Raw genomic sequence first — 19,915 nt, 5'->3', positions numbered from 1 at the left:
ATAAACAAAATGGGTCTAGTGGCCTGATTTTATGGCAAATAATCAATTTTAGTAACATTTAGGTTATGTTAGCAGTAGCACCATAAAGGAACAAATCAACCGTTTGGTTGAGCACTTTTAAAAAAAAAATCTTAAACATTTAATTTCACTTTTTTAATGCTGTCAAGTGACATACATCTGTTTAGTAAGTCCTCTAACACTATCATATATAAAAAAAAATTATATCTTCCTATCTTAGTTTCATCAAAAAAACTCAAAATATGTTGGATGGTTTTTTGTTTCTGACTTCCTGGTTGGAGAGGTATAAGAAGAGCCAACAGTTTCCATTCACAGTGCCTTCTGGTGGATTCTTTTTTGGCATTACAGATGTAAACCAATTGGTAGAAAAGACTCAACAAGGTATGGCAATTTCAGTGAAAGCCTCAGTTAGATATAGGGACTGAAAATGTGCTCTACCAATTGGTTGAGCAGAACTCTAAAGCTGCTTAATATTGTAAGGTAAAGAAAGAAACCGCAGCAATCACGCACACAAGCACTTGGCGACAGTGGGAAGGAAAACTCCCTTTTAATGGGAAGAAACCTTTGGCAGAACGAGGCTCAGGGAGGGACAGTGATCTGCTCTCACTGGTTGGGAGTCAGGGGAGAGACAAGCATTCGGAAAGGGAAAGGATGAATGAAGAAGAAATGGTCAGGGCATCATGCATAGGAAACTCCCAGCAGCAGTTCAGGGTCTCCTGACCCAGCCCCAACTGTAAGCTTTATCAAAAAGGAACGTTTGAAGTTTAATCTTGAAAGTAGGGAGGGTGTTTGTCCACTTATTCCACTTTGGGAGCTTGTTTCATAGTAGGTGTCTGAAGAGTCTGCCTCCCAGTCTACTCTGGTCTTCGGCCTGCTCCACAACTGTTCAACCTACCCAACGTATTTTCCCAGGTGGCTGTAGCTCAGGAGGTAATCCAGTTTTGAGATCCTTCTCAGACGCCTTAACTCCCAGTCACATCCTGGGCCATTTGACCTCCATAAATCACATGATAGGGTGGGGCTAGGTTTCACAGTGGGTTCACCTGAAACCTTGGCTGATTGTGACCCACACCTGCTTTTACACCTTGGTTCGTGTGATTAGGTGGAGGATCAACAGGGGGTTCATGACTCTCTTGGGGACACTCCCATAGGGCTTAAAATCTGGAACTCTCCACCAGTTGCTTTTAGAACTGAAGAAGCTTCTCAGATGAGAGGTGAAATGCTTCAAGGAAACTTAAAGAAGTCCAGACACTTTCCTTTCCAAGCTCAGACCTCAGGATATAGAGCAACTATTAATTGGAAGGTTAGTGGTTTGATCCCTGTCTGTGTCAGACTTCATGCCAAATATCCCAGTAACATAGCAGGCCCTAAAGACACCCATCAGAATTTGAATGCTACATACAAAATACCTAAAAGAACATGCTTGGGTGAATGAAGCATGTTGTAGGTAGAGTAGAAAGCCACTATATAATAACCAGTCCATTTACACTTCAGAAGCACATGCAGAGCTGAGTTAGATTACCCCCAATTATTCACAGATTTAAACTAATACATTGTGTATGAGTGAATGTGCAGGCACACATGTATTCAGGGAATGTATCCTTAAAACGTTTCTCTTTATAACTCTTCTGTCACAGGCAGCACGTTTAGAATTAGTTTTGTATTATCCATATTTTTATTATTTGTTGTTTAGGCAAACTGTGACAGTTGCAAACATCAACACTTTGTAGTGTACCAACACTGTGGGTGTCTTTCTGTTCTTGTAGATTTAGCTCAGAGCATAGGGCACTGTCAGAAATCTGTTTTTGACCGTACTGGGTCTCCTGTTTTGCAGTAATAAGAAGACCAATTTGTAAGAAAAGTGAAAAAATGCAAGTAAATAATATATTTTGGCATTATTATTTATCTAGTCAGAACAGATCTTAGGCTACGTTCACACTGCAGGCGAAAGCGCATCAAATCCGATTTTTTTGATCCTATGCGACCCATATCCGATCATGCTATGACAGTGTGAACGGCGCAAATCCGATATTTTCAAATCCGATCTGGGTCACTTTCGTATGTGGTACTGAATCCGATACATATCCGATGTTTTAGAAAGCGACTGCTGTTTGAACGGTCAAGTCGCATTAAATCCGCCTTTTACGTCACCGACACAAGACTGAAGCCAATTATCAGCGCCAGAGAAGCGCCCGAGAAGACATCGCGAACGCTTCCTGGCCATCCAGTGTAGATGTCAGTGAAACTGTTGGGAAGACAACGTAAACATTTTATTTGTACTGTATAATCTGCAGATTCTGACAGAAATCTACAGCTATCCTTTGAAGCACCGCTCCTCTAAAACAGCAATAAGGATCATTATTAGGTTATCTACATTATTATGTAAATAACAAAATAACTTAAAGCAAAAATTGGGAAACGTGAAGTCCGAAGTCTTTATATTAAGGGCCATCAGTCAAACAATATTGTTGCTCTGGGTCTAAACAGAGTGCGTTGTGTGTGACATCTTCTTTTGCGCATGCGGGCCGCTTTGAGCGTTCACACTAGAGAGCGTTTGCTGTCGCATTTTATTTGTAGTGTGAACGAGCAGACAAAAAAATCGGATTTGATCAAAAAATCGGAATTGAGCATTAAGACCTGCAGTGTGAACGTAGCCTTAGTTTATAAAAGCACAGTATATAACATATGGCAATACTTTATAATTTAGTTCCTTTTTTTCCATTTTGACAGACAACACATTTTCATATAAACTCCATCTATTCAGTAACTCACAGAAACAAAGATAAATCCATACATAAACTGTAAGTGATAGCATGGATGCCCTTGTTATGATCAACCTGCTTTTAAAGCTCATTATCAAATATCTGCATATGATTTGTGACCCCTGCCAGCATGAGATCTTTAACTGTGATGAAAACCACGAAGAACCCTTGTGGCTATGGTTATTAAAATATTTCAATTACCTTGCTTATGTAGTGCTTCATTACTGTGTGATCTCGTAACTCAATTACATAGAGATGAATACAAGTTTTTAATTAGTTTTTTTTGCTGCTGCCTTGAAGATAAAGCATGCAGCTGAAAATGTTCTTATGACCGATGTGTTCCCACAAGTGCTTTAAGTGATATTTCTTTTACATTAATAAAGATTCTTCAACAGTCATGTGATATCATGCGAATGAATCTGATGATCTAAATGAGTCTATTAATAAATTCTGTCATGTATTTTACTAAAAAAGGATGTCAGTTTTTTATAAGAATACGCTTAAAATTATCCTGACTTTGAATGTCAAAAGTTGGTTCTCACAAGGACACAAATAAAGCAAGAACACACACGCGCGCGCGCGCACACACACACACACACACACACACACACACACACACAGACACTATGTAGACCAGACAGTGAAACATGGATAGGTGCCATAATGTCTAGATGCCACTTTTCTCTGTGCTCTGTGACTCTGCAGAGCTTGCAGCTCCAGGAGTTTCGCACCCTTTTTTCACCGTCTGCTACGGCTGAGGCTGTGTTCCCACACCATCACACTGGCAAGTCTTTCATATGCTGCATAGTTTCATCTGCCTGCTTCAGAGCTCAGAGAGAGTCTTGAAATCAGCAGTATATAAATTGTGAACCTACAAATCAGATTTTAAAGCCCACTGGAAGAAAGGCCACAGACTGCTGGACTAATTCTCTTTGACTGGCACCTTGTTCTTATATAACAGTGTACAGCAGAGGCTTTTATAGTGAAGTTTGTACTGTTTAAGAGCTGAAAACAAAGCAGTCAGACTTGAGGAGGATTGGGCATTGCCTAGAAATTGAGATGACAGAGTGTTCAGGTAAGTGGCACCCAGCAGGATAAAACCAGTTTGACTACTTTTCAAATGGCTTTATCTGTCTTACAGTCCCCCCCCACCCAAGTTTAGATCAGCTTTCAAGTCTAATTAGAGAAAAGATTCACCTTAGTCAGTTAAGTTATTTGAAATGATAATCAGATGTCTTTTTTCTTTTTACAGCTGAAAAGCAGCTCTTTGTGTGGAAGTGTCACTGTGGGCACTTGGTTTTTGCTGCTCTGCCTTCTTTTGAAGTTTGAAGGGATTGTCTTTGCACACAGTAGGATTATAAATGGGATTAGCTGCATTTTTGATTGTCTGCATACCTTTTTATTTTTCACAATAATTCTTTTTGGAATAGATTTACAGGTTTCTATTTGAAATGACACTCTGGCACATCCCTGTTATTCATGCACACCTTCTTTTAATCACCTGTATTGAAATGCTTCTCTCTGAAGTTTGTTTTCTACTCAGTGGTTTTCTTTTGATGAAAATAATGAATCCTGCCTCAGTGTTATGTTCACAGTTTTAATATAAAATGATAAAATATAAAATTTGTAAGTATATACTATTCAAAAAACAATTACTAAATACGATTAAGAACAGAGTGTTTCTACTTATGAGGGCAAATGAGGCAAAGCATCAGACTTTAGTTGTCAACACGTTTTAAGAGGTTATCTGGTTTTGAGATAAACGGTGTTATTTCTTATGGATTTTTATGTGCTGAATCCAAATATGAGAAATAAAAAGCTGACTGACTACTGTTTCCACAATAACTATATATATTAGGGGTGCAACGATATATAAAATTCACGGTTCGGTTCGATACTTTGGTGTCACGGTTCGATATTTCTTCGATTCAAAAAAAAGTTCATGCCTTTTTAATTTGTCATTTATTAAAATTATAAATATATATTTTAACTCAAAAGTACAGTTTTTAAATTTAATGTTGCTGAAACAACAAAGTAATAAAAAAAATAAATCTATCTGATCGACAAATCACTCATCTTTAGAAAAGAGAGTTTATTACAGAGAAATGTCTCTTTCCAAAATAAAAGCTATACTATACGCTTCTTCTGGGCTATATTCTCAGCAGCATATTAAACATATCAGGTCCCCATAAGGAGAATCATGTGCTAATGGCTGTCTAAATGACTCGGGTAAAGTTTGTAGCATGCGTGCTTGTTGTTTTTGTCTGCTTCCACTTGTCTTTGCACTAGGATGATGTCGGAGTAAATGTGCAGTCATATTCGTTGTGTTCCCACTAGTGCTGTCAGCGTTAATCTCGCTGAAATGACGTTAACGCCACAACACAGCAAATCTCCGTTAACGAGCTACCGCGGATCGCCCCGTGCGTGGGGCTGGACGGCCAACACGTTAACGAGCAAACTGCGCTAACGCACTAGTTCCCACCAATGTAATAGAGCATTGCGTGGCACATCCAACATACTGTTTTACTTTTGTCCATGACGCGCTTACCTTCAGGGTCATACGTCACATGAAAACCAAAATAGTTCCAAACACCAGATCTGAATGAGGGTGGGGGAGGTTCAATTTGCCATGTTGCAACGAGAGCTTAACTTCTGTCTGCTAGCTTGCCCTGCGCTCAGTGAATCTGCGTTCGACTACTCCGCCTAGAATGCACTGTCGAGCGCAGATCCACTGAGCGCTCAACACAGACAGCATCGACAGAAGGAAAGTTGATAAAATAAATTAAAAATTTTGTATTGTTCGATACACATGCGTACCGAACCGAAAGCACTGTATCGAACGGTTCAATATCAATACGAGTATCGCTGCACCCCATATATATATATATATATATATATACATATATATATACACATATATATACACACTATATATATATATATATATATATATATATATACACATATATATACACACTATATATATATATATATATATATATATATACATATATATACACATATATATATATATATATATATATATATATATGAACATTTTACACATATGCATTTCTAGCTCAACCTGCCAGACCTGTTCCAGATGTTGTGTATAGGTGTGATATAGTAACTGTATGAACGACAAATCGGATGAATACTGGATGAAAAGCACATACAATAATTTCTGTTATTATACCACAAGTCAGGAACCAGGAATTTATTTTTGTAATTTTATTGTTTCAAGAGCTTTTGTAGCATATTATCACAGCTAGAATCAACCAACAATTTTAAGCATAGTTTTCATTTCAAGCAGAGATGGGAGAAGTGCAGCCATTACATATATGCTCTGGTAAAAGTTAAAGTTCAACTGACCTAGTTAGTATTGATTAAAACAAATGCGACCTTAAACCTACATGGGAGCCAACGGCCTTGTAGTGGTGTAGTGGTGAAAATATTGTTTCTAATAACTAAGTTTAAATTTAAAATAATATTTTTCTGTACGATTCTAAAGGAAGGATGGAGCACTTAGCATGGCTGATACTAGCAATGCTATGGATGGTGCAGGCCATAGATTCCTGCCCTGATGTCTGCAAATGCTCCAGGAAGTCTGGCCCAGAAAAATCAGATGTCAACTGCCATAAGCGGGGGCTTCGAGCTTTTCCTTCCAAATTGCCTTCTGATGCTTGGATTGTTAAACTAGGTGTGTACATTTTAATCAAATCCTCTCTAAGATCCTTTTGACATTCAAGGAATGCATTAATCTATCTAACATTTAAGGAAACATAATGGGACCTGATTTCATCAATAACTGACTTCTTAATTGCTGCCAAAAGGTGAGAATGGTATTACCAACCTGAAGGCAAATACTCTGAGATCAATTCCAAAGATCGAGAGCGTCAATCTGGAGAGAAATGCCATAAAATCCATCCATCCCCAGGCCTTCTCCGGTGCAAAGCAATTGATGCTTCTCAATCTTTATGGCAACCACATATCCATTCTTCCACCAAGGGGGTTTCAGGTAAAGATTTTTGGAGAGGAGCACACTTTTCAGCATTAATATTACAGTAATTTGACAAAAAAAAACAACAACAACTGTTTTCTATGTCTGAAGGACCTCCTAAACCTCCGCTTCCTCATGTTGGGACAGAACCAGATTGGCATCCTGAAACCTGAGATTTTTGCTGGCATGAGAAACCTGTCAGAGTTGGACCTTACTCTCAATGCACTGACAGTCCTCCCACCGAATGCGTTCAAACCTCTGATTGCTCTCAGAGTTTTGGATCTTTCCCTCAACCGCATCCAGAAGATTTCTCCCAAGGCCTTCAGTGGACTGAGGCAGCTCTTGTTCCTCAACTTGGACAACAACAGGTCACAATGACATGTGCCATGCTATTATACATCTAGTAGTTACCTTTTCCAGTGCAGGTATTATCAGTGAGAAACAAACTTCACTTCCGTGTGTTGTTATGAGATATTTCTGATCAGAGTATCATTACGATTTACTTGGTCTTAAATAGCCTTAGGATCTGGAACCTCAAAACTGAAGTGAGAACAAAAAAATATTAGTTCAGCTGCTCCAATAAACAATATCGCAACTACTGCTAATAGTAAGCTAGAACTGAAGAATTAGTTACTACTAAGGCAAAGGAACCAAGCAGATGTTTTGATGTTGAACTGTTGGCTGGCTGGTTTTCTCTACATCCCGTCATGGTTGAAAATATTTCCAAAATGAATGTTGAACCAACGGTGCAGAAATTATAAAAGAGATAATCTTCTGTTATCTCTTTAATGATTAGACCAAAAAAGGTTTCTTGATTAAAGAATGACAAGGAAAGAATACATAATCTCATGCTTTTGGGTTAGCACTTATCCTACTAGCTTAAATGGCTTCATGTGTGAATATAAGCATTCTTGAGTTTATGATACCTACATTACAGACAGAGGGGGAATAACTGTAAGAGTCCAAAACATAAAAATAAAACATACCAATTTTTACTGATATATCACAGAGAGTGTTGAATTATGGTTTATGTGTAGGGATGATGTTGCTAGGGTATCAAATATTAGATATTAGATATACTGGTGACTTTGATTTCCAAAAGGGTTTTGAATTCAATGGTTTCACAGTGTACTTTTACTTCTGAAGAGATTCTAACTGTCCCCCCATATCCAGTCTGAAGACCATTCCTTCTGGGGCATTCAAGCCCCTGCAATCTCTGGAGATGTTGGTTCTAGACAACAACCTACTATCTACCCTGACGTTAACAGCTTTGGATGGCCTGAGCAACTTGCAGGTAGCATGTTTTTCTGGTATACATAAAAACAAAAGAAAAATCAAAGACTCAGTTTCATTTTTTTAAACATATAGTATATAGCAGTTAGATGTCTTACCCAGCAGACCCTGATCTGACTAATTCTTGCACATAATAGCTAGTGTGATAACACTTCTAACTTAAATTGCAAAAACCTGCTCTATTTCCTCAAGCAATAATTATGAACATGCTAAACACTGAACCAGGAACTCTACCTGAGGAACAACGAGTTGGAGCTTCTGCCCTCTGATGTGTTCATCAACCTGCCCAAGCTTTCACAGCTGGCACTCAGCGGAAACCGCCTGAAGACAGTGGATGGAAACATGTTCACCCATATGCCTGGTAAGATAACTGCCAGCATGCCCTTTCCCTGTCCTATTTTCCCAGGAACAAGTATTGGCGGCAGGATGCTGTTGTCGTGATAATCATTTTTTCTGATATGTGTTAGTTCTAAAGAAGTTGTACCTCCATGACAACCCTTGGCAGTGTGACTGTAACATTAGCCCACTGGTGCGGTGGATGGGTGACACCAAGGCCACGCTTTCACCACGGCACAGCCCAAAGTGCGTGACTCCTCAAGAGCTCAGAAATAAGAGCCTCAGCAGCCTGCAAATTGATAAACTGCTCTGTCACACTTAACAGTATAGATGAGGATCACAGCGTGGGCTGGGACTCATAGAGATTTTTTTTTTTGAGTAGACTGGGTGGCAGAATAACCCTCTATGATATTTTTAAACTGCAATATATTACTGTCTTTCTCTAAAATATTGTATCATGTTTGCTTTAAATGGCTAAAAATCTAGAATAAAATGCCACACTTTTAAACTAAGACTGCGATGCTTTGTTTTATAATAACATAATATAATAATAATATTACTCTTTATTTAGGTTTCTCACAAAAGTGGTGTTGGATGTTTTCCAATTTGGGTAAATGGTAAATTTTCCACTCAAAGCCCTTTATGAAACTTGCCTCATTCACACAACCACTTTTAACTATGCTTTTTCTACATAAGCGCTTTCTATCTAACATTAACACACATTCACAAACCGATGGAGAGCAACTTGGGGTTAGTGTTTTGCCCCAAAATTATTTGACATGCAGACTGGAAAACCCAGGGATTAGAAGATCGCCTGCCCTGCCTGGCAAAATAACTGCCAGCCTGCCTGGTTTACCTCCTGAGCCACAGCCACCCTCAACTTTGACCCTTACTTCTTTTTTTTTTTTGCTTTATCATGGTCTCTTTAATAGCAGGTAAAAACCTTAAAATCACTAAACCTGTAGGTATAAGCTATTTGTGGGACGGAAAGATTTGCATTATCAGTGCTATTTCCACATGCAACGAATAAGTACTAACCCTTATCACCGGTTGTGAGATTAACATTATAATTCCATATTGCTTGTCTTAAAAAGACTTTGCAGGTTTGAAAAGTGATGGATTACGTATAAAGAGATTACATTAATCACATTCCAGGGAATGGTTTCTCTAATCTGTTACAGTTTATGTAAATAAAAAGGAAAAAAAAGGCATTTGGATAGACACTGCTAGGATTCTGTATAGCTTAATGTAATAGTGAAGACAGCTGTAGATAATGAGAAGTTATTGGATTTGTAATCTCGTCTTCATTTTAATGTGCATCAGCACATTAAAACAGCACATAGAGACCCCAAGTCTTCTTGTTTAGGCTTTTGCCCAATTACCCGGTTGCAAAGATTTGTTGCTTGTGCAGCCTAAAAAGCACCATATCCATATCCTTGGACTGGATGACACTGAACCCCAAAACTATGCAAACTCTAAGACCATGAAACTCAGTCCGTTTGTACTGTTGCATCATATTTTCAATTTCAATAAATGTGTGTGTGCCAAGTTTTATGCTCGATCTTTAATATGAAGATAGTCATTTGTTTGCATGTAATGTCCTCATTCATTGTGAACATATATTGACACTATACATAATGTTTTTCTGAAGTTATGCCAGTTTTCATATGGTGAAACATCCTGCAAAGCAAATTAAAGTATATTAACTTTTTTTAATCAAAGCTTGCATGAAAATACCTGGCAGATAAGTACAGGCTACTGTTTACAGTACTGTGGTGAGGTTTACAGTAGTGCACTGTACTAGACTGGTGCAGAGCAGCTGTGTTGCTCATGAACAGTGTTAGGTTACATGAAGGATAGCACACATCAAATTCAATTTAATCACTGAGTTCCACCTACACTAGGTTTATGCTGTTTAGGGGTGGGAAATCAGCTGTGATAGCTCATGTTACATCAGCTTATCTTATCTTACATCTGCTTACCATATGGGGTTTAAAAATATTTAATACAAATCCTATAATTGTATACATTTGTATATTTGACAGTTTATTTGAGAACTGAAACAAATGTCATAGGATAGAATTGAATGCCAGACTGGAATGCTGTGTCACAATATAATTTACCATAGCATCATACTATAATGTTTGCGAGGGCCAGTTGTATAAATCCACAAAAAGCGCCAGCACAGCTCAACTGATCACAGCCCATATATAAAATACTGTACCTCCCATGCCAAATCCCACTTAAAAAGAAAAATTAGTCAGCAGTTAATGTCTGGAGGCAAAGTCACCCATCTGCAGTGTAGGCAACAGCAAAGAGATATATGTTTTTAATTGCCTTTGTTTTTCTCTGCTTGTGTTCTACATAACAGATGTTCAAGCTGAGCAAATTCATTATAATTAGAGCAGAAGCTGAGATAAAGTCTGCATTCCTTTGTATTAATATTATTTTATTATGATATCGATATGAGGTTCAATTAGCTTGGCAAAACATTAGCTGAAAGAAAATTTATTATTTCTATTTCCAAAGAAATACTTTTTACCACCTTGGCCAAACTGGAAACTGGTTCCGCAGAAGAATGTCCGCATAGCCGAGGGCTCTGTTCTTATTATATTTATATACTTACACTTCAGGAACTACAAAAAAGCTGTCAGTCTGAGAGGTAAGTGCATTTTTCGGAAAATACAGGACAAAAAACACTAAAAATATGTGTCTTAAAAATACTCTAGTTTAAGATTTTTGACACGTATTTTTTTTTGTCTTAGTCACAACTTTGGTTGAACACTTAAAAAACAACCCCATCAAAATTAACAAAGCTTAAGGTCATCACTAAGTAGGTTAACTGTTTTACACATTTGCAAACTATTCCAGAGCCTTAGGGCAATAAGAGGGAGCAAAGTTGCCTTTACCCTTTTTAGAGAGAGCTCGTTAGGAGGATGTACTGCTGTACTGCAGCCTTCCTCATCCCTGCTGCTCTCAGACATGTATGCACTCGTCAGATTCCATCCACGTTAGGGAGAGAGACAAAGCAGATGGAGATGGTGGTAGATCAGATTATGGATGGAAACATGGAAGTGGAGATATATTTAAAAAAATCAAACATGGGGGCTTCTGGCTTAATTAGCACCGCTCTGCATTCAGTCTGTACACACCTTAGACTCTGGTGTGTCGCCACATCTAGGTGCCAATAGCAGTAACTGAGGAGCTTTGGGACAAGGACATGGTGAATAGGACTTTTTACTCAAGGACAAGCTTCAAACATCAGCCTTCCTCTTGGAGTTTATGTGAGTCTTTATCAAAAAGAGAGGAGTAGGCAGATGAGGCTTATGGAGGGGTCAAAAGGTGCTAAATAGCTTTCCAGGTGTAAGAATCAGAGAATAACATTTGAAGTGAAAGAGGTTATTTTGTTTTTTGATGGAGTGAAAGCAATTGCGGATAAAGCCAGGGCTCAACATTGCTATTTACCATCAACAATATGCCATATATATCGCTTTTTGAGTCCTATCTTCCAAAGAGTTTTACTTTAAGAAACGTAAAGCATTTCTTTAGTTTTTTGTTTTGCTTCTCAATAATAAGCAAGAAAGTTTTTCTTTTACAAGCCGTGCCTTTCTTACAAATGATGTTTGCCCATATTTTATAAATTTATGACTCATTTATGACTCCAGCAAGTGTTATATGGGCCTATCTAGCGACAGAGAAACTGACTTAGCTACAAACTGTGAGATGCACCGTGCCGAGCTACAGCTGTCAGAATGAAGAGAGGAGCACAGTGGAGATTGTCTGGTCAGGGATTTCAGCAGAGTGTGGTTTAGCACAGTCCTGCTGCTGTGGCACAACTACAGTCAATCACTATAGTCTGTGTTTGTATTCAGCTCACAGTCTGCATGCCTTTGGTTTAAGCAATACAGCAAACACATTGCTGCTGAAATCACAGGCTGTTACGTGACTGTGCTTTGCACGTCTTTCTGGGTAATAGTGCAAAATAACAACATGCAGGATCAGCCCTAATCAGCATAAGAAATGTGCAGTCCTAGATGTCTCCTCACTAAAATTCAACAAATGGTGATGTTCAGAGACAGTTTTCAGGTCTTTAAAATCACTTTTGTTCCTCTGACCTGTCTTGTGTTGTTGTGAAGGTACAACAATAAAGAGAAAAAACACTATGAGAAAGCACAGTGGGATGGTAAAACTCCGTTTTAATAGGATGAAACCTCCAGCAGAACCAGGGCGTGAATTCAGCTTAGAGGCGACAAACACCAGAGTTCCTCAAATGGCCACTTGAGGCTGGCTCCAAAAGCAAATCGATGCTCACTTTGTTCCATGTTAACATGCCTAACTTCATAGGATTAAAAAGCATGTTTACAACCTGCTACAGCAAACAGTATATAGCTAATTTCCCTATTAATTGCAATAGAAGGTATATTCTTATATATAGTGCTGTGCCACTTTTTATCTCAATAAGGTAACAGGGCTCACCCGTTGTTTTCTACACCAATTAGTTCAACTGCAGTTATTTCTAATTATATATGTGGATGTTTGCTATTAAGTGATATCTATATCTGTGTCTATTTTTTCATTCTCGTAGCATCCCCACATCACAAATCCCAATTTAACCCAGTTTTCTGTGAATATAATCAAAGGCTGTTTAGATGCATTCAAAGCGTGTGAGCAACGCTCAACACAAAAAACCGTTTTGCTTACGGCTTGTAGTAACAACAGACAAGAAAGTGACGGATGATTTTGAGGACACTCAACTTAAAAATTGCCTTTACAGCATCTCAACACCACCACTACTTTCCCCTGTTGTCATGGCAACCCAGTCTTATGTTAAATGCTTATATGCTGTCTCTATGTGGCACCTACCGAGCTGGCAGCCACATGCTTAACTGCTAATGCACATCAACAAGAAAATTCTTGTTTGAAGGGCAGCAGACGGAAAGGAATGTCTTAACATTGCAGGCTGGTGTTAATGGTCATTAGCTTGCACACAGGGTTTCTTTTTTGTAAAGCAAACTAGGCAACAGTCACACAACACTATTAGCACCAGCACACAGCAGTCTCAAGGTGATGTAAACACACACACACACACACACACACACACACACACACACACACACACACACACACACACACACACACACACAAGGTCACCAGAAGAAGATGTGCAATCAACGCCAGGTGTGTGAGCCAGAAGGCGGGAGACCAGACCGGTCCCAATAATGCCCATGAACCAAGCACACACACACACACACACACACACACACACACACACACACACACACACACACACACACACACACACACACACACACACACACACTACAGGTCACACTTTTGACAGCGGCAGCATTACACCTGCTGGATGACGGGCTGCAGAGGCTGAAGGGGAAAACTCATAAGATGCAATAAACAAAGTAACTCGATCAGAGTGAAGCTGCAGATGTCCAAGATTCAATTTGGGGACATAGTTTGAAGGGGTGTGGGCACTAACACAGGCTCTGGTGACGCACACAGGGGGGTGGCGGGAGGGGTGCAATAATACTTAGGTCAGTGTGGTCAGAAAGGGTAAATTAAGACCTCTGTTGCGATGGAAATGCCTGCAATGGTGCACGGTGACAATGCTATAAGCTTTGTCCCTTTCAACTGCACATTAAGCATTCATAACTGTTAATTTAGCCAAGTATTACAGCAAAATGCGTTCACTGTGTCCATTCCATCCTATTCTCTCTAAAATGTGAAATGACACTTCTGCAGAAGTTGCATTAACGCATGCAGGCTTTGAATAACCAGCAGTGGGAGATAATAAAATTTAAAGCCACGAAGTTGGTAGTGAACAAAAAAAATGTATGAAGTCATCATTTTTTCACCCCCAAATAACCCCTCAGCCTCATTCGACAGTTGAAAGTTAACGAACCTGGTGATGTGAGTAGTCATCCTCAGTATCATAGTCAGACAAGCAGCCAAACAATGCCTCCCAGTAATTAAACTTAAAAACAGAGTGTTTTGTCTGATTTTTGCTCTTAAACCAACACAAGTTGTGCAGTAGACAGCTGGGGCACCAAGCACCCCACCATTTGAACAAATTGCCATTCACTTGCAGCACCGTGCTTATCAGTATATAAAATTACCTCACTAAAAGTGTGCTGAGTTATGGAGACATGCTCGTTTGAGACATTTAAAAAATATATATTTTTAGGCTCTGCAGTCTGTGACCTTCCCACTGTTTTGTTCATAAGTATTTTCTTTCGTGTTCGCTTAACATCTGCATTAATGCTCTGAAACTCATTTCCCTTGGGGCTTGGTTTTAATGACCGCAACAACAAAAAACATGAATTAATGATCTTTAATGAGTAAGGGTGCTTCCTGTCGTGAGGCACCCTTGCTTGAACGGCAGTGCCCTACACCATGCTGTTATTTTCTACCCTGAGGTAGCTGAAGCCATATGTTATGCTCTTTGGAAAGGCAAAAGTACACTGATAAAATTTTCAATAACTTTTCAAGGGCACCTTAGAGTTTTTCATTCACTTCACACACTTTTTAATGCTTTTCTTGGGTTGAAACTACTTGACTTTCAGGTTATTCGCATCCCTCGGAGCTACAGTCTCCGTATCAGGTCAATGAATCTGCAGCTAAGGCAAGGTTTGGTTTTGCTTGTCACTGTTACACTGTATGTCCCTTTTGATCATCCATTCATGTGCTTATCTAATTCAGGGTTGCAGGAAGCATTGAGGCAGAGTAGACTCTGGAAGGGTCTCCAGTGTGTTGCAGGAGTAGCACAAAGAGATAGATATCCATACACATACACACATTCATAACTCTTTAGTCTGTGGGAAGAAGCTGGAGTACTTGGAGGGAACTCACACAAGGAAAGGGAGACCAGAGAGGAGATAAACTACACACAGCCCGCCAGTGGATTCAAACCCAGATTTCTCTTCCTGTGAGGTGACAGAGCACCGGATCATTGTGCCGCGCCACATTAAAATGTCCAAATTTATTGTTTTCGTATTGTACAGCCATGTTCAATATATTCATCATATAGTATTATTAAATGTACACACATGAACATTTGTGGTCTAAAATGGCATCTTTCATTGTTTTCATACCCTAGTAAAAAACCCCTGCAAAATCTTAAGTGGTTTGTAAAAATGGTAATTACATTTTGGCATGGTAAAAGAACCAGAAAGATGCGAGAGTGATCAGCATATATGTATATATATATATGTGTGTGCGTGTGTGTGTGTGTGTGTGTGTGTGTGTGTATAATTATATATATATTACAATGCATGAGAAGGTGATGTGTAATGTCATATTGGCTTAAATTTGCTTGTGTCAGATCTTGGCATAAATAGCATGGATGCATGAATCCACCCTACTTTGTAGCTACAGTTCACAGGGGTGGTGCACTGGTGTGGGGGAGATTTTCTTTCACACACACACACACACACACACACACACACACACACACACACACACACACACACACACACACACACACACACACACACACAAAAAACAGAAACTCTCACAAACTTATTATTAAGAAAAAGAGAGAGGCTACTCCGAAGCTTTTTTGTGCACATAGTAACTTTTGTCTATAAATGTGGCCACAGAGCTCCTGCTCTCCTGACTTGTGGCTCTGTTGTAGAAGACAGAGCCAAACAAAGTGGGGCATGGGAATTGGACTGAAGCTGTACCACTGAACCAATTCCATAATCAATACTCTCAGCACCAATAATGAGCTTCTGCAGGCAGTGGGGAGAGCTGCTAATGAGAGAGGAAGAGGTAGACAGAGAATCTGCTGACAGCAGCACAGTTTTGCACTTCAAACTCAGACATGTGGGTCATCCAAACTCCCGTAACTATAAAACTTAAAGTTAGCAAAACAAACAACATTTATCTATTTAACTCAGATCTTTTTTTTCTTTTTCTTTTTTTAGCTCAAAGGTAATTCAGGATCCCATAAAGGTTTGGGGCCCAAACGAAAAAATAAAAATAGTATTTTATGAATGTTGAATGTAAAATGCTCGATTACAGGTTTTAGATACTTGTGTAGGGTATTGAGTCATGTGGCTCAATCAAAGCCTTGGTCTCCTTTTTCTGTGCACAAAGCCTGCAGAAGGAGTAGTAAGATGCTACTGTAATCAAATTCTCAATCTGTATGATCATGATTCAGTTTTCTTTGGAGTATATATGGCCTTAAATCTTAAGGCCATATAAGGCCAAAAGTTCCACAGAGACAAACAGGAAGTGCTGCTCAGTGAGTGGGCCTTCTCTAATGAGAATACTGGATGATTCATGCGTTTTTCTGCTGTCCAAAGCTGATTATTTCACAGCATCCTCACAGATGCATCCATGCATCCTGAAGATTCTTTGACGTGGATTGAATTAGCTTTGAGAGATTAGATACAGTTCATGTGTGTCAGCTGCGAGGATAGCAGATGAATCCTGTTAACAAGAAAAACAAACAGGATTTTGATTTGAGGGTCTGTGTTTGCGTTGCCTCAAATGTCAGTCACTAACTCAACAGCTCAAGTCAAAATCACTTCTACCACAACTTTTCCACGGTCACACACATCTCATCACAACTGCTTACTCATCTGTTATGAACTTATATATAATTTAGGGGATGCTCTCATGAAACTGGGACTTTAGAAGAGAAAATAGAGCGAATGATAATGAGGAAGGGAGGATTTTGGTCTCAAAGCTAGCCATTAGTCATATCAGCCTGTGTCAGCAGTTTCCAGACCTTATCTTTGACAAGGTTTCTTGGAGCAACACTGAAGTAATTAACACTATGTAGAGGTTATCCACAAAGAGAGAGCCTTGAGGAAAATAAGGAGGTTGCTGCTGCTGGGAGATATTAAATTTCATCCTGTTTTCTCTGGCAAAGTGTCCCATTTGTAATTGCAGAAAGCACAACTTTGAAAGAAATATCTTCCTAACATACAGCTCACTAGTCTAGTGATGAGGATTAGTGATAGCAATGTCAGGGTTAGGCTCACTTTCATGCCATTACATGGAATTTTTACCTATGGCATACTCGGATGGAAATTATATAACAGACTGCCATAAGCGTGTATGAGACTCGATTTGGATGGCCTTCTAGTTTCTGAATCTATTAGCACTTAGCATGTGGCAAACGTTTAATATAATCCTAATGAAACATAGCTGGTGATCTGGTGGATGTTCAGATGTTGAGAAGTTAGCTCCATAGGTGACCACACTATGGTGAAGATTAAAGGTTATTTTTAGCCACATGCTAAATAGGAACGTTACATGAAAGTTATAAACTATTTTGCATATAACTGAGTGAAATGATGTCACGGTCCGCTGTGATGGACCGAGTGGAGAATGCGTGTAATGGACCCAGGTGCGTACACAAGTGAGCAGACGGGAGTGAGCTTTAACAGAAGGCGAGCCTTTTATTGTGGCTGGTAACACAAGAGACACAAACAAGAAATAAGGGCAGCACAAAAGCAATAACTAAACAGAAACCTAAACTGGGAATGAACTAAGGTAAGGCTATGACTTAGAATACAACAGACCGGGCATGGAAACACGGAGGGTGGGAACACAGACGACGCGACACAGACTGTAAGAAACACAGAGACTAAATACACATGAGGGATGATCAGGGGAAGTGGCCACACATGGGAACGCAGCTGACACACATGAACTTAACGACAGGACAGGAGGAGTGAGCTGAATACACTGACAGTGAATGCAGGCCTTCAAAGTAAAACAGGAAACATGAGACATGAACCGGGGAGACGTAGTACAGGGGGAGGTGACAATACTGACAGCATGAACTTGACAGTACAAGACGCACAGACATAAACACACGAAGGGCAAGGGAGACGTAATGCAAGGGTGATATATACAAATGGCTGGACTACCTTAATGAACCTAAACAATCAATAAACATCAAAATAGACTAAACACAAAACACCGGGTCGCACGACCCAGGACCATGACAAATGAATATTTGATCCAACCCATTCGGAGTTCTGGTTGCCACAGACTGGAATCAATCAGTCAATCAATTACAGATCCTCCTGATCTCAGCTCCTTTTGGTATAAAGCACACCTGCCCACATAGTTTCTTCCATTCCAGCTTCTCCACCACCACAGACAGGACCAAAGAGCTGTCAAAGGATGTCAGGGACAATACTGTAGACCTGCACAAGGCTGGAATGGAGTGGAAGAAGCTTGACAAGCTGTTGTTGTGATTATTCAGAAGTGGAAGAAACATAAAATAACCATAAGCCTTTGGTCTTGGTGTACCACACTCATTACAGAATCTAAAACTGCTTTTACACCAGTTGTCTAAACATGAGTTTTGATTATATTAATTTGGAACTTTTAACATAGGTTATTGCAGAGATGTGCACATGCAGATACAATGTGGTTATGCCTGACCGACCAACCGACAAACCAACCAAACAAAGAGAAACACTAAAGTGATACCCTGCAATTTAAAGTATGACAACAAGAGGTACTGATCAAAGCAGCTGTTATGTGACAAGTTGTGGTTAGGTGTGCAGGGTGCAACCAAGGGGGCAGGCAGGGCCACCCTCCAAAATCTGCTCGCCTCCCCAGTGTCCCCCCCCCCCCCACTCTTTTCTGGGAGAGTGAATTTTAAGCCGTTTCTGCTCATCTCTGCTGAGAATCATTAAAGTGAAAGCTGGGACTTCCATTCAATCAATCAATCAATTAAAACAGATTATTATAGATTTCAAAACCTTGTTTAGTTTCATATTTACCTATTTTCAGTGACATCAACTTTGATAGCATGAAAAGGAACTAGGGATATGATTTTTTTTTTCTCTCTTTTTTTGCCATATTATTCAAGTAAACCTATATTTGACAACAGCACAACAGCATAATAAAACTGGAAATTTCTGTTTTTGTTGTGCCACCCGAATATTTTTAGTGGCTCCTAAATGGCCACCTCCATAAAAAAATTTGGGAGGCAACCCATTAGGTGTGGTCTATCTATGGATCATAACCAATGTATGTCCTGTTCTGGTTGTATGTGTATGAAAATACTGCATTTATTAATAAAGAACATGCATTTTTTCAACTTTATATTTAAGCTTGTAACAGACATGTATGCAATATAATGAAGTAAATGCAGAATAAACACAAAGAATATATGCTTAAATTCAAAGAGAATTGGAATAGTTTTCTTCCAACTTCTAGCACAGATTCTCTCCTGTGAAATTTATATATATATATATATATATATATATATATATATATATATATATATATATATATATATATATATATATATTTCAACTTGTAGCCAAGCATCTCACTGATCACTGCTGCCGTATTGTAGATCAGCTTGTTAGTGTCGGTAATCGTGGTTGTAGGTATTGCCCGTAGTGCTGCATTAACATCATCTAGCAGACCTTCTGAGGGTACTTCACGTAATCTTGGTAACCGGCTACGGGGGATCCAGGTTTCAAGCTTGGCCATGATCCTATTTTTCAGGTCAGTT

At 39.2% G+C, this 19,915-nt stretch overlaps 1 protein-coding gene across 1 annotated transcript; it reads left to right on the top strand.

The window, feature by feature from the left end:
• The first annotated feature begins 3,510 nt into the window (after positions 1-3,510).
• On the top strand, positions 3,511-10,007 carry LOC143412800 (uncharacterized). Its single transcript, XM_076874576.1, has 7 exons — positions 3,511-3,855; positions 6,292-6,480; positions 6,614-6,798; positions 6,892-7,148; positions 7,954-8,074; positions 8,299-8,434; positions 8,541-10,007. Exons 1-7 carry the CDS (start codon positions 3,840-3,842, stop codon positions 8,729-8,731), a joined length of 1,095 nt encoding a protein of 364 aa, XP_076730691.1. The 5' UTR covers positions 3,511-3,839; the 3' UTR covers positions 8,732-10,007.
• The last annotated feature ends 9,908 nt before the right edge of the window (positions 10,008-19,915 follow it).

This window comes from Maylandia zebra, linkage group LG15 (assembly GCF_041146795.1).
Source record: "Maylandia zebra isolate NMK-2024a linkage group LG15, Mzebra_GT3a, whole genome shotgun sequence".
In the NCBI taxonomy this organism is placed as follows: Eukaryota; Metazoa; Chordata; class Actinopteri; order Cichliformes; family Cichlidae; genus Maylandia; species Maylandia zebra.
The sequence above is the reverse complement of the archived record's forward strand: the minus strand, read 5'-3'. Positions and strand labels throughout refer to the sequence as shown.